Source organism: Mesoplodon densirostris, chromosome 12 (genome assembly GCF_025265405.1).
Source record: "Mesoplodon densirostris isolate mMesDen1 chromosome 12, mMesDen1 primary haplotype, whole genome shotgun sequence".
NCBI lineage: Eukaryota > Metazoa > Chordata > Mammalia > Artiodactyla > Ziphiidae > Mesoplodon > Mesoplodon densirostris.
Window position 1 is genome coordinate 21,507,432 of NC_082672.1, and position 16,050 is coordinate 21,523,481.

At 40.8% G+C, this 16,050-nt stretch overlaps 1 protein-coding gene across 1 annotated transcript in view; it reads right to left on the bottom strand.

The window, feature by feature from the left end:
- Positions 1-16,050, bottom strand: part of ZC2HC1B (zinc finger C2HC-type containing 1B) — a 32,825-nt gene that overhangs the window by 315 nt on the left and 16,460 nt on the right. The window contains 3 exon segments of the mRNA XM_060115358.1: positions 23-110; positions 7,222-7,327; positions 10,713-10,852. Coding sequence (XP_059971341.1) covers positions 37-110; positions 7,222-7,327; positions 10,713-10,852 — 320 coding nt within the window. The 3' untranslated portion in view covers positions 23-36.

Sequence of the window (16,050 nt, forward strand, 5' to 3'; positions counted from 1 at the left end):
TTAATTTTTTTTTTTTTCTTACCTGGCCTCTAGGAGTTAATCTTTTTTTTTAGAAGATTTAGTAAATCCTTGTCTGAGTTTTGCTCCAGAAGCAGGGTCCACTGCTAATCCTTTGCAGACATAAACAGATTTGTTATTATGTAAAAGCAAACATTAGCAACAACAGAAAAAAGGAATGATTACGAAATCCTCACACTGGATTCAAAAATCTCTATTCTTCTTTTGTTTTGTTTAGTTTTGTAGCTATAGACAAGTTCTCAGTCCCCATCCTGGGCCAAATAATAAGGAAACAGAAACTGTCTCAGGCCTTCTCTCCTCTACCCCTAGGGCTTCACTTGCCCATGGATGGGCCCTTTGGACCACCACCTCAGTGGGCCACCGTTTATACAAGCTGACCCTCAACACCTCTCCCCACTACTGCCCTGGCTTTCAAAATGTATCCTGAGTATTTCATATCTTCACAATTCTTTGCCTGCTTTCATGCTAGAAAGGGTTTGATAAGCCTCATGGAAGCATGAGATGCCTTCCCTCTCAGGCGTTATCTACACAGTGATGGACTCAATCCCCAAACAGGACTCTTTTCCTTTGTGTCCAGCAGCACTGCTAGGTATGGAGATGTAGGAGTTTATGGATATAGGCATACCATACCATAGTCTGTTTTAAAGGACCAGATGGTATGGGACGGGATTCTCAAGGAAATCATTAAAAAAAAAAAAAAAAATTAGTGCTCTCTGTCCTAGAGGCCTCCTTTCTATCTAATCAGTGTTTTACAAAGGGGGAATAACCAAACAACCCAAGGAAATTGTGAATCAATATCAAAGAACACAAGATAGAAAGAAAGTGTTCATATTACCCAAAGATCTACAAGTTTTATTTTTTCCAAGGAATCAGCAACCGACCCTTCAAAACTCATTACATTTGCTACGCGATTAGGCTAGGTACGGAGGGGAGGCTAGTGCAGGGAAGATGCTTAACCTGATCAAATCCACTGGCTCCAGAAACCAAAGCAGAACCTACACCAACAAAACTTTACAGGCAATTCACTAAATGTATGAAGCAATGCAGCCCTAGCACCCAGAACTACATTTTCACAGTGATCTTAGTCTCTCTGTATAAAGGTGCTGGAGAAGCTGCTGCCCAGAGGTACCTTCCCTGTAAATCTGTCACTCTTATATCAAAACCCTTGAGAAAATAGCCATGTAGATACTTGCTGACTAGGCTATAAACTCAGTTCCCATCTGAACCTTCCCTAGATTCTAGTTCCCAAGAATCTTCGTGAGAATGAAGGAAGAGCCACACCTTTTTTCTAAAACAATTTCCTAACATATATGTACGAAATAATATATACCTACTAAGTAATATATACTAGTATATAATATGTACTAAATAATGTAATATATAATAATATATAAATATATGTTTATATAATTATCTCCTTAATCTTTATATTTTTTGACCCAGTTTTCCCAAAGTCGATAAAGATTTGCTTGGCTCTACCATTTCCTATCAAAAATTACTTGTGCAAGTTGCTTTTCCTCTCTGCGCTTTCCTCACCTGTAAACTAGGGATATGAATAATATGTCTACTCCCCTGTGTTACTCTGAGGATTAAATGAGGATTAATGAAAATTAATATATGAAGAGCTTAGGAGAGCGTACAATTAAGCATGGGCTACTGTCCGTGAAGAAGGGATATTCAGTACAGCAAAAAAGTAGAAACAACCTACCTATTCAAGTCAGGAAAACAGATAAACAAGTTACATTGTATTTTTGTGATATAATACCATGTTTTTAAAGAAACTCTTTGCCATAGGGAAATGTTCAAAGTTTGTTAGTGAAAAAAAATCAGGAAGTGTACACAGACTATGATCCTAGCTTTGATAAAAGGAAAACAAAAAAGGAGTATAAAGAGAAAAAGTGAAAAGAGGTATCAATGTTAACAGGGTGTGGAATTATAGACGTTTTTTATTTTCTTTACACTTTTTCTTATTTATACCATTTCTTTATACCATTTTCCAATATCTTCTACAGTAAGCATTAATTTCTTACATGGCAATTAAAAAAATGCTCTTTCTCAAGAGACGTTTTTGCAGACTAACTTGAAGTGTCTAGAACCAAGAAGTTTCTAAGTCCTAATAGTCTAACTTACACAGATGCGCGTGCCTGGGGATGTGACACCAGCATCGGCGTTAATCACATATAGTCTGGACGTCTAGCCACGCATTTACGGCCCTCCTTGCTCTAGTGCCAGCCTTCCATTCTAACTTTAACCCCAGTTCTTCTCCGTGCTTTGGCCAAATGGGCCATTTGTTTCCAGAGAATGTCCTCTGCATTCTTATTTCCATATCTTTGTTCATTGCTTCTGCAACTTTTCTCCATTGGTCAAAATCTAGCTCATCCTGGGACTTCCCTGGTGGTGAAATGGATAAGACTCCATGCTCCCATGAATGGATAAAGAAGATGTGGCACATATATACAATGGAATATTACTCAGCCATAAAAAGAAACAAAATTGTTATTTGTAGTGAGGTGGATGGACCTAGAGTCTATCATACAGAGTGAAGTAAGTCAGAAAGAGAAAAATAAATACTGTATGCTAACACATATATGTGGAATCTAAAAAAAAAAAAAAAAATTGGTTCTGAAGAACCTAGGGGCAGGACAGGAATAAAGATGCAGACGTAGAGAATGGACTTGACGACACAGGGAGGGGGAAGGGTAAGCTGGGACGAAGTGAGAGAGTGGCATGGACATATATACACTACCAAATAAAAAACAGATAGCTAGTGGGAAGCAGCCGCATAGCACAGGGAGATCAGCTTGGTGCTGTGTGACCACTTAGAGGGGTGGGACAGGGAGGGTGGGAGGGAGACGCAAGAGGGAGGAGATATGGGGATATATGTATATCTACAGCTGATTCACTTTGTTATAAAGCAGAAACTAACACACCATTGTATAGCACTTATACTCCAATAAAGATGTTAAAAACAGGGGCCTCCCTGGTGGCGCAAGTGGTTGAGAGTCCGCCTGCCGATGCAGGGTATACGGGTTCATGCCCCGGTCTGGGAGGATCCCATATGCCGCGGAGCGCCTGGGCCCGTGAGCCATGGCCGCTGAGCCTGCGCGTCCGGAGCCTGCGCGTCCGGAGCCTGTGCTCCGCAACGGGGGAGGCCACAACAGTGAGAGGCCCGCATACCGCAAAAAAAAAAAAAAAAAAAAAAAAAAAAAAAAAAAAGATGTTAAAAACAAAATAGTAAGATAAAAAAAAAAAGAAGACTCCGTGCTCCCAATGCAGGGGGCCTGGGTTCAATCCCTGGTCAGGGAACTAGATCCCACATGCATGCTGCAACTAAGAGTTCACATGCCACACTTAGGAGCCCACCTGCCTCATCTAAGGAGCAGGTGAGCCACAACTAAGGAGCCTGCCTGCTGCAACTAAGGAGCTGGCAAGCCACAACTAGGGAGCCCGCCTGCCGCAACTAAGACCCAGCACAACTAAATAAATTAAAATCAAAACAAAACAAAGAAACTAAGGCTGAGTTAAAAAAAAAAATGTAGCTCATCCTGAAAGCTCATCTCAAATGCCTCTACCTCTATGAAGCTTCCTCTCTCTCTCAGACTGTCACCTCCTCCATAAAGCCTCCTCAGCAAAGTTGATCTCTTGATTCCCTTAGGACTTTTATATCCCACTGTTAAATATTAGATATTAATAATTACTGACTGCCTCTCCCCCTAGACTTTTTAAAGAATCCATGGGTGTAAGAAACAACCATACAAAATAACTACGTGCTGAGTGAGTGAATCCTTTTGAACATCCATGGCAGCTGTGTATCAACTTCATGTAACGTCACATGTTCTCTTGGGCAGATTTTCCTGTACATACAAAACTTCTTAGAAGACTCTGGGATGGATAAGGATTGTGCCTGACACACATTTCCCCTGACTGTGAATTCAGAACAAAATGTTATAAATGAGAGATTCTAAATGCTTATTTTACTCAAGAGAGTTGAAGAATGATAGCCAGAGTTTTAGAGGGCTAACTACCAGCTAGATGAAGACAGTAAAGAATTTATGTGGAAGGCGAGTGACACCAAGTAGCCTAACTATCGACTGTCAATGTAGAAAGAGCAAGACCAACAACAATTTTTAAAAGACGCTCATATTGCAAATAGATTAATAGTGACCAGAACAAAAACAATGGCCAGCAGATGCGAATCTGATTCACACAAGGGCCTGTTTACATCAGCGAGAGGGACTCAGTGCTTTTCTCCAAGGCTTAAAGAGTTTTGAAAATTAACCTCCCCTCAGTAGACTTCTGCTTCCTCCCAAGAATGGCTCCAAATGAAATGTGTCTAATTTAAAGGCACACTAACCCTGACAATTTTAATTTTAAATGTAAACAGGTGAGGCCACAGGAAAGAATAGAAATTAAATTGAAAAAGCATCTTAAGCCTGAAATAAAACAAAAAGCTACCTCTTAAGGCTAATTAACAGGACAATTCTATCATATGCCAGTAATCTAAGTGAGAAATTATAGACTCAAGATACCCACTTTTCTCCAACGTATTTCATTCAAGAAGTATTTACTGAGCGCTTCATAACTGCCATGAACAATTCTAACAGCTAGGGACACAGCAGCACAATACAAAATAGACCAAGCAGACAGATCCCTGCCTTCTTGAAACTTTTTCTGGGGGTGGGGGGACAAGAAGGAGATAAACAAACCTGTAATGAAGTTAGATGATGATAAATGCCATTTTGAAAAACTACAAAGAGAATTATGGAGGCCCTGATCACTTCTAAATACAGAGGTTGGGGGTGAGGCGCACCGGGAAGAGGACACTCAGCAGAGACCTGGAGGGAGGGAGGGAGGGAGGGAGGGAGGGAGACCGCAGTGCAGATTAGTGAGGGAGGGTTTTGGTTTTCAGCAGAGGGGGCAGCCAGTGCAAAGGCCCTGAGCCAGCAGTGAGCAGGAGCAACAGAGGCCGCTGGAGCTGGACTGAGAGGAGACAGTGGACGGCGAGGTCAGGTGGTGGCACAGAACCTAGTGTGGGCCCAGCTGGACTCTGCCTTTTACTTAGCAACATCGCAGTAGTTATAAGCCACCATTCACTAGTCAAGAACAAATAGAATACCGTTTTGCCTAGATCTGCTGGCCTACTCCTCTGCTTTGAGTGTATCAGAATGGCGTCTTTGTAGCGTCCCGCTTAATGCCACATACTGGGACACGGGACTGCTAAGCCCTAATTCAGGACCTTTCCACTGGTGCCTTGCTGCTGCTTTAAAGAAATTCTTTAGTTCACAGAAGGAAACTCTTCCCCTATTTTCAACACTACGCCTGTCTCCCCCGATTCCCAGTCTCTTTCCAGGTTTACTAGAGTGGGGAATGCAAGTCCTGGACTCCGAGGCTGTACTCAGATTTGACTTGGCACACCGTCAGAGTTGTCTAATCCCAGTGAATTAAGAAATATTCCCTCTTGGCAAATAAGCTTCAACCTCAAAATCAAAAGGATGTTTTTCACTGGAAGGGAAGCATTATAATATATTCGTTGAAAAAATAAGAAAAGAAGCTATAGTAGAAAGAAATTGTCTTTTCTGAAGGACACTAATTGTTACACTTTAGAAAAAAGCTTGTTAGTGGAAGTTTTACCAAAAGAACACATATATAATTTGAATTATTTTTTTTCTAAGTGAAAACTAAAACCTACCCCATTGTTAAGTTTTTACAGATCAGGAAAAAACTAATGATTTGAGCTTAGATGGCTGTGGGGAAAATTTTAAATTATCAATTCAGTTTTTAAGCCCATGGTAAGCAACTCATGAGGAATCTAAAAACTAATGATAAAAATTTCTAGTGCTGTTATTACTTTGACTGTGAAATTGGCACTTCTTATTCTGGTTCTGATAATACCTTCAAAATAAGACTAGTGACCAGACGGGCCAATATGATCATGAGTTAATTCATATTGCCTCCCAGTACATGCTGATCATAAAGAAGAATGTGCATTATTACTAATGCAGCTCAATGAAGAGAGAAAGCACAGTAGATACCTAATCCAGCTCTGCTACTTACCAGTTGTGTGCCTTAACTGAGCCTCGGTTTCCCTTTCCATAGATTAAAACATTTGGAGGATTATTGCGAAGATTAGATGAAATGGGTCGAGCATATAGTAAGTACTATAATGGTGGTCATACCTTTTCGCTACTTTGAAGAAATTATTTCATTCTAGGAAGGAAATTCTTCCCTTTTTTCTTTTTTTCCAGCCTTACTGAGATCTAATTGAATATAATGTATAAGTTTAAGGTGTACAATATGATGATTGATACATGTATATATTTCAAAATGATTACCACAGTAAGATTAGTTAACACACCCATCACCTCACATAGTTACTTTTGTGTGTATGTGGTGAGAACATTTAAGATCTACTCTCTTAGCAGTTTTTAAGTATATAATACAGTATTGTTAACTAGAGTCACTAGGCTGTACTTTAGATCCCCAGAACTTATCCATCTTATTACTGGAAGTTTGTACCCTTTGACCAACATCTCCCCATTTCTCCCACCCTACCCTCCACCCATGGCAACCACTATTCTATTCTCTGTTTTTACGAGTTTAACTTTTTAAGGTTCCACACATAGGTGAGGGCATACAGTATTTGTCCTCCTTCTCTCTGACTTATTTCACTTAGCATAATGCCCTCCAGGTTTATCCATGTTGTCGAAAATGGAAGGATTTCCTTTTCTTTTTACTGCTGAATAATATATACCCCCATCTTTAACCATTCATCCATCAACGGACAAGTCAGTTGTTTCTATATCTTGGCTATTTGAAAAATGCTGTAATGAACATGGGAGTATGGATATCTCTCTGAGACAGTGATTTCATTTTCTTCCCTTATTTTCAACACAAAACCTGGCACACTGCCATCTCCTATCTTTAATCTCTTTTTAATTTTACCAGACCAGAGAACATTGGTTCTAGACCCCGCTGTTGTAATCAGATCTAACTTTGTACATTTTCAGAGTTGTCTAATCCTGGTAAATTAGGAAATATCCTTTCTTGGCAAATAAGTTTTAACCTCAAACAAACCCACATATCTTTATATCCCAAAGCAACTTTGGATGTCATAGCTTTTGCTGACTGCCAGCAAATCCCAAAGCCAACAGTGGCCCCCTCTGACTCTGTCATTCGATAGTTGAGATGCTCACTCCAACTCACCTGGCCTGGTTGGGACCACACTGGCCCCCAGGGCCCTGTTCTGCAGCAGAGCTCCCACGGCACTGGTTACAGTCGTTCCTTTTTTTGGACTCATCTGAACCCTACCCTACAGAGAGAGAGAGAGAGAGAGAGAGAGAGAGAGAGAGAGAGAGAGACAGAAAAACAGAGAGACAGGGGGCAGAGGGGAAGAGTTCTGTAACCTCAGGTAGCACACAGGATGTAAAGCTGTCTCCCCCTCACCAGCAGCAGGCTGGAGTCATGTCTGGGACCTGCGACACCCAGGGGAGGGGGATGTGCACACCCCACACCCTAGTAGCCTCATTCCTGTCCTCCCTGCTGGGGATCAAAACCGTGTCTGGGGTTTTAGAGCTTTCATTCCATAATCAAGCCCTTGGTGGAGTGGTGATATGTTAATCCTGTAAAATTAGTTGTATGGAGACATAAGAAATCACTTAATGTCAATAAGGATAGTTATGGAACATTTTAGCTTTTCATTACACTTGAAGATGATTTTGTTTTTAAATACACGAACAGAGAAGAAAAACAGACGCTGGCAGGCAGCAAGTGTTTTAAACATGGAATTCCAACATCTCCGTGCCACTCCCCTCTCTGCCGAGCAGCAGTAGAACAGTCACACTAATACAGAAGAAGGACCGAAAGGTTCCTTGGGAGCTCCTTTGTATTCTCCTTTTTACCTCGCTACTGATCCCTCAACATCTCCATGGCAACTCCAGTATAAAGATAACCTGTTCCTCCAAGTGAGAATCCTCACTTGGGCAAGGAGAGCTAGGAGGCTATAGCAGGCAGCTCATCCCCAACCAAACAAAGAAAGCTATTTTCAGAGGCCCATACTGGTCTCTTTTGGTTAAGGGTATAACACATTTTTATACTTGATTATGTTTAAAATAGAAACACATTTCAGCTGTGCTGTTAACAGCCCTTCAAAACTGAAACAACACCTCCCTTTTTGTTCTCCTTCTGAATAAGCTCCACTATTAGGCAGGGCCCCAGAGTGGTGAAGCTGGCATAAGGGAAACAGCGCTGCTGTTCAAATACACTCTACAGCAAGTTTACTCAGAAAGCAAGCAATTCAGAAAGCAAGCAATTTTTCTTCTGTGTTCCCAATCACCACTTAGCTCTGGAAAACAAGGAGAGGAACAGGGCCAAGTCACTGGTTGCACTCAGGACAGCCAGCTGGCCTTCTTCAGGAATAAAAAGCACTTCCGTCCGCTGCTTCCCTCTGCTCCCCTTGGGCCCACTGACGCCCACTAACTTTGTGGACTGGTTAGAAGAATCGTTCGAAGAAACATAATGCACCCTTTACTGCTTTAGGAAGTATAGATAGAGTTGTGCTTTTTCCAAAACGAAGTTGAAGTCAAGCCCAAAGCAGTCATATTCCCCCCCAAACTGTGGTGCCTATCCCACTATAGGGAAAGACCATGAGAGAGGGGAAGGAGGGCGGGGCAATGTGGAAAGAGGAAAAGGCCAGGGCACCCTGTGTGCAAGGCACTGTACTGGTATTGCCTATAATCCTCCCAACAGCTCGGCAAGACACACGTTAAAGTGAGCCTCAAAGAATTTAAGTAACTTTTCCAAGTTTACGTGTAGATAATATAAAACTGAAAGTCAAACCCTGACTACTGACTGAAAAATCTGGGCTCTTTCTACATTGCACTGCTTCCCATGGTATTTCAGGTGTAAAGATTGAATCTCTACAACTATATTTATCATAACCACCTTGTCTGCCCCGCCAACACACCTATCTCCTGCCTCCTGTGTTCCTTTATCTAGATGTGTGGTATCATCTGCCAGGCTCTGAAGCTAAAAACCTTTTTGCCAGCCCTGATCCTCTTTTACCTTATATTCGATCAGCTTCTCCATTCCAACAATTATTTCTTAAATCTACCCGCTCCTCACACACACACCCCATTAGTCCTCTTACTCTGAGCCCTCATTTTCTTTTCCTGTTGTTGTGGCTTCTAACTGGTCTCTCGCCAAACCATCTTGAACACTAACTGCAAGGGTGATCTTTCTAAAAAACCAATTCCATGTCACTCCAATCTGCACTATGTGACCAGTTTACACTGCATACAGAATGACACATGAGGCCAGTGATGGATGGTCGGACAGAAAAGCTGAGAATGTCAGTCTGCAGGGAGAAGAGAAAGCAGCAGCAGAGTAGGAAGAAGAGACAAGATGGAAAGATGGACAGGAGGACTTCCTGGGTTCCAGGGAACTTTCAATTCCTGCTTCCAGGACCTCAGGCTGGTTGGCCTCAGATTTAGGGCACCTATTCACTTAATCCCCTTTTTCCTCCTCTCTGAGCCAGCCTGGCTTAAAGCCCTTGTGGTTCTGACGCTCACCTGGACTGTCCCATCCCGTCACTCAGCCACAGGCACTCTGGGCTTTGCTCCACGTGGTGGGCTCCTCAGGCCACGAGCTGGACACTGCAGTGTCCTTCCCAACTTCAAATCTAGACTGGTAAACCCATCTGCCATTTTGCAGAAAGTATCTGCTCCTCTTTGAAGCCTTTGCTGAATCACAAGTGGCCTCTGCCTCCATCTCACTCCTGTATGTGCCAACCACTACACCTTCCTACTGCACTGTTTCCAAGGCCACTTCCTCCTCTGAATCACAAATCCTTGGTCAACCAGCACTTGGCACAGTGGCTGCTTCAGCACAGATATTCAGTAACTGTCTAGTATATGCTGAGCTAGAGCTCAGGTCCATAGTCCGTGGGGTGTGCTATCATTAGAGAGGGTCCCATCCCTATTACATATTGGATATCATGGAAATCTTTCTAAACATGCTTCATACTGTTAAGTATTCAGAACAATTTAACCTTTTCTTGGTATCTAAGCCATGTTTATGAAACTAATGGTTCTCATGGTATGCTGTAAGCTAGGTCCCTGGCACCTTTGATGTGTATGGAGCTGTCTGCTCTCCCCAGTGTTGTTTTTATAAATCTATTGTCTTCCTGGTCCAGTGTTATTTTACTTATTTGTACCTATTTATAACAGCTGTTTTATCCATTTACTTTCAATTGCTGACTCTGGCTTTGAATAGGGTGAAGACCCCTCTCCACAGAGCAAACACATGACCTGTAGAACAAGGCCTCCTTGTGACGGCTTCCCCCACTTAGGCCAGTTTCACCTCAGGTTCAAGAGTCTTTTTGAGATGGTTAAGGCTGATAACCACCACTGGTTAGAATTTTACCATAATACTATAGAAGCACTACTTATACATCTAAGTCTTCAACCTAAGAAGCTCCAAACACTGTAGAAAATTCTTTTCTACAACACCCAAAGGTGCTGTTAGCTGGAAAGCATCCCTCAAAAAGCAGCCAAGTCCCATGAAGATGAGTGACAGTCATTGGCTATCTTGATCCTTACATTTCTCAGGATGGGTAATTTAGGTTCCCTAGCAAATTCTACCTGCTTTCCCTAGGCATGTCAGGGCACAAGAGCCAGCACTTGTGGAGAGATAGTCACCTGTGCCCTGGATGCCAATTTGGCTGCTGTCTGGGCTGGATCAAAGACTCGGCGAGAAGATTGATCCTTGCAGAAATTAATGTGTTGATCGGCTGCGGTTTCATTAAATCTCCTCATACGATATGGACAGCGAATATAATCTGAATGGAAAGATAACAAAAAGGCAATTAACATTTCAAGAACAACTCTGGAAGGGACTATATGAAATGAAGTGAACAGAATATGAACTGTGCTCCAACATGAAAGAGAGGTGCCAAACTCTGGTTTGAGACAGGCTGTTCCAGAGGGGGAGACATGCAAGGGCTCAACTAAAGGACAAGGTGGGGTAAATTTTTTCTACCTATGCACTTATTTCAGTTAAAAGTGTTCCCTTAAAATGTTTACATGCTATGTTGTTTTTTAGATAATAGATTAACTATATATACTTAGGAACTTCCCAATTAAATGAATTACTTAGTGAACGATTACGTAAAGAAAGGAGTCCTAGAATCACAGAATATTGATGACTGAAGGGCACAGAAGATTCAAAAGCCCCAGTTGTGGTGCCGAGTGGGACAGAAGTTTATACAAAAGTTACGGAGCTACAGAGGGAGTAAGATGTTTCAAAATGTGGATTTGGGGGATGGGATTTGAAACCAATGTCACAGTCCTTCTGCAGTGGCTAGATTTTCCCACTGAACTCCTAAGTGAGGAGGCAAATGGTATGTTCAGAAATGGGGTTAGGAAAAGGGAGCACGTGAGGGTTCAAAAACAGAAAAGGAAGAGCTTCCTGCATTAGAACCTCTCTGGCAGCCCTGGGGGCACGGGGTCCTCTGAGGTTCTGGGGAATACCCATTGGTTTCAATTTGTCTCATTTGCAATTACTAGACAGTGGGAGAAAGGAGCAGTGAGAAAGATCCAAGGTCTTCTCAGAACGTGGAGGTGCTCACATGTTCCAAAACCTCCTCCAAAGCAAGGGGGACCATGGGGGTTGTGTTGTTTTGTTTTGCTTTAGGCGCCTGGAAGGATGACAAAGTAGATATGTGCGACGTAAGAGAATAACTACCTCTCTCCCCAGGAAGGACCTGAGGCGGCACCACCTTAAACTCTGTGTGGAAGTCTGGTTTAGCACAGAGTCAAAATTCCTACGTGTGTGAATGGGTATTTAAGGCAGTGATGTCTTCAAAGCTAAGAGTTTTTTGAAGACATCTTTTAAAGCAGTTTGGGGAGTTTTCTACTTGAACAAATCATTTCCTAAAATGAATACTCATAAAATGAAAGAATTGGAATATGTAAGAAATTGGAATGAAAGAAACGGTTAGTACTTAACCTAACAGTTAACTGCACACTCTGGAAGGCATTACTTCATCGTAATTCCATACTTACTGAACACCTATTATGCTCCAAGCAACTTGGGGATACAATGTCTCTGTAATCAAGGACTAAGCATTCTAATACAGAAACAAAATTTTCCCATGGTGACAAATTCCTTGAACAAAATAGAATAGGACAAAATAAAATAAAATAGAAATGGTGAAGGCTCTGCAGCCTGCCTGACTGGTTTTGAGCCTGAGCTCTTCACCTACTATGTGTGTGAACTTGGGCACGTTTCTGAACCTCCTTAAGCTTCAATTTCCCCAGTACCTACATATCACCTGTATCATTGAGCTGTTATGAAAGTTAACTATGATAATCCACAATAGGGCCTGGTACAGTGGGTGGGTAGAACATGCGGTAACTGTAAGGAAACAGGCCCAGCCAGGTTGTGTTCCAACTATCAAACAGGAAAGAAACTGCTTATGAAAAGTAAAACAGGAAGTGCCATTTTCACGCAGAACTCATTTACGATGGTGTAGAAGAACATCTAGAACTGGGTTCGTGGTTCAGGGGTTATTTCTTTAGTTTTACCAGCTGAAAAGTCAAGGTTTATATCAGAAATGCTGCTACCATAAACCAGACTCAGTTTGGGCAAAGACAGTGATTATGGCAGGCACTGTGTTGCTTCCTTAATCCCACTTGTTCATTCATTCATTGTGCCCTCCTGCGTGTTTGGCGCTATATGCCACTGTGGAGGAAACCAAGCTGAAGTGTAGTATTTCCCTGCTGACGAAGACCTCAGAGACGACTAGAGGCCTAAGTAAAGAAGGAGACAATTAACATTCCGGGGAATAAGCTTTGAAAGGAGGAAGCACTAGGTCCTCCAGGAGTCCACAGGAGGAACATGAAGCCCAGACTTAAGGGGCAGAGGAAGAGGACATCAAATATACTGAGAATGCAAAAACTCTTTTCTTGCAACAATAATTTGAACACAGCATGACTGAGCTACACGTTCGACCCTCATCTCAATCTGAGTCACCTTTTCCTTTATCAATAATGATGTCATAAAAATCACTATGTGCTATCTATTTCAATAGATAATGATTTATAACTAACTAATTAATTTCTTAATTAATTTATTTTTTGCCACACCATGTAGCATGTGGGATCCTAGTTCCCTGACCAGGGATAGAACCCGTGCCCCCTGCAGTGGAAGCTTGGAGTCTTAACCACTGGACCGCCAGGGGATTCCTGATAATGATTTTTAATGTCTTATTCCATATCTCATAAAAGATTAAAGTAGAAAAACAAGCATCATTTAAAAATGCAAGCACTTTGTTGAGTACCCATGTCTACATGGCCCTGTGAAACGCGGACCAAATGTCCCAGGACCACTGAAAATCCCAATTGTAAATATTCTATATCACTGCCCTCATAAACTGTCACATAATCCTGGAAAGTTGAATGACTGGCAAACTTACTTAGGTCAGTAAGAATTAGAATAAATATATGCACGTCACAAAAACTGAGCTATGAAATAAGGAATCATGCTGGAAAAAAAATGGAAATTACTTGCAAACTCATACATACTAGGCCATATGATTAATAACGCTAGTAATATCTGTATAAATTTTCTAAGTATTTAAGCTGGAGAATATATGGGCTAATATAAAATCCCTGCACAATCAAAATAATTGAATAGTAATGAAAATGTGCTATTGGAGGTAATCATTTTGCTTGGTGCATAAAATTATAATAAGAGCATAGGGAAGAATTTAATTATAAAACTGTATTTTAGCATAAAAATGTAAAGGGCAGAAAAATAAACTGTACACTTGATGAGGCCTTACAAAGGGAATTATTTATCTTAAAGAAACAATAATCCCCACATCTTAAATCCAATGTGGAAATTAGAGAAATTCACACAGCAGACCGTCTGACATGGTTTCACTATTCAACTAAAGAACTAGAAGGTAGCCATCAACCCTGCAGTTTCTGCTATTAAAATGAAGTAGTTCTCATAAAAGATGCTTTTATTATACAAAGCTTGTTGCCAAAGTATTATCAAAATCACAGCCATGGATCTTTCTATGGAACATCTTAAGACAACACATGATTTCAAGTTAATTTTCATAAGCACCTAGCAAAAATGAAGCAATTATTAAGAGTATTTTCTGGTACTGAAGTTCAGATGATTTATTTTATGGATGATTTTTATAGTATTACACTTTGGTTCTGTTTGCTTTACTTTTTATTTTATTTATTTATTTTTTGGCTGCAACACTTGGCTTGCGGGATCTTAGTTCCCCAACTAGGGATCGAACCTGCGCCCTCGACAGTTTAAGTGTGGAGTCCTAACCACTGGAACGCCAAAGAATTCCCTTTTTATATTTTTTAGAATGAACTTTGAGGAATAAAATTTTATTCTTTTTTCAAAACTATCCTATTCAAGATCCTTTGAATTTCTGTGTAATTTTAGAATCAGCTGGTCAATTCCTACTTGGCAAAGAAAACTTGCAGGGATCTTCACTGGAATTACATTGAGTCCATAGATCAATCTGGGGAGAACTGACATGATAACACAATGCATGAGTCTTCCAAACCATGAAAATGGTAAATCTCTCCATCTATTTTAGTCCTCTTTAATTTCTCTAAGCAATGTGTTGTGGTTTTCATTTTAAAAGTCTTACACGTATTTTCTTAAATATATGCCTAAGCATTTCAGAATAAAATTGGAGGACTTACACTACCTGATGTCAAGACTTACTATAATGTTACAGTAATCATGAAAATTTGGTATTAATATATCAGTTGAACAGAAAAGAGAATCTAAATATAGATCTCCCCCCAATCTATGGGCAGTTGATTTTTAACAAAACTAATTCAACATGGGAAAGGATGGTCTTATACTATACACAAAAATTAATTCAAAATGAATCATTGACCTATAAAGTGCTACAACTATAAGATTTCTAGAAAAACCAAACATCTTTGATCAAAGAGTCAACAAAGATTTTTTAAGCAGGATACAAAATGTAGCAACAGGTTTTTAAAAAGGAAGTTGATAAATTGGGCTTCACCAAAATTAAAAACATTAGTTTTGAGAGACACCATTAGGAGAATGAAAAGGCAAGGTACAGGATAAGAAAATATTTATAATACATGTATCTGATGAAAGTCAAATATCAAGAATATATAAGAAGTCTTATAACTCAATAATAAGACAACCCAATAAGGAAAATGCAAGAGACGTATTTGAACAGAACATCACAAAATAATGGTCAATAAGCATGTGGAAAGATACTCAACATCATTTTCATCAGGGAAATGTAAATTAAAACCACAGTGAGGGGCTTCCCTGGTGGCGCAGTGGTTGAGAGTTCGCCTGCCAATGCAGGGGACATGGGTTCGTGCCCCGGTCCGGGAAGATCCCACATGCCACAGAGCGGCTGGGCCCGTGAGCCATGGCCGCTGAGCCTGTGCGTCCGGAGCCTGTGCTCCGCAATGGGAGAGGCCACAACAGTGACAGGCCCACATACCACCAAACAAACGAACAAACAAAAAATACTATATGCATTGATGTGCACTGTAATTATTATTTCCTCTTCTTGTATTTTTGAATATTCTGATTTTTGCCAATAAACACAAGTCACTTGTGTATATATGAAGTGCTATACATTAAAAGCATTTTACATTGTTGCCTTTTTTCCTGTAGCTACTGAGATGATCATATGTTTAAACAATATTTTGTTAATATGATGAATTACATTTACTATTTTCTTCCTTCTACTTAATTTAGGTGTAATTTGTTCTTCTTTTTCTAACTTTAAAAAAAAATTATTTATTTATTTATTTATTTATGGCTGCATTGGGTCTTCGTTGCTGTGCGCGGGTTTTCTCTAGTTGTCGCGAGTGGGGGCTACTCTGTGTCGTGGTGCGCGGGCTTCTCGTTGCAGTGGCTTCTCTTGTTGTGGAGCACGGGCTCTAGGCATGTGGGCTTCAGTAGTTGTGGCACACAGGCTCTAGAGCGCAGGCTCAGTAG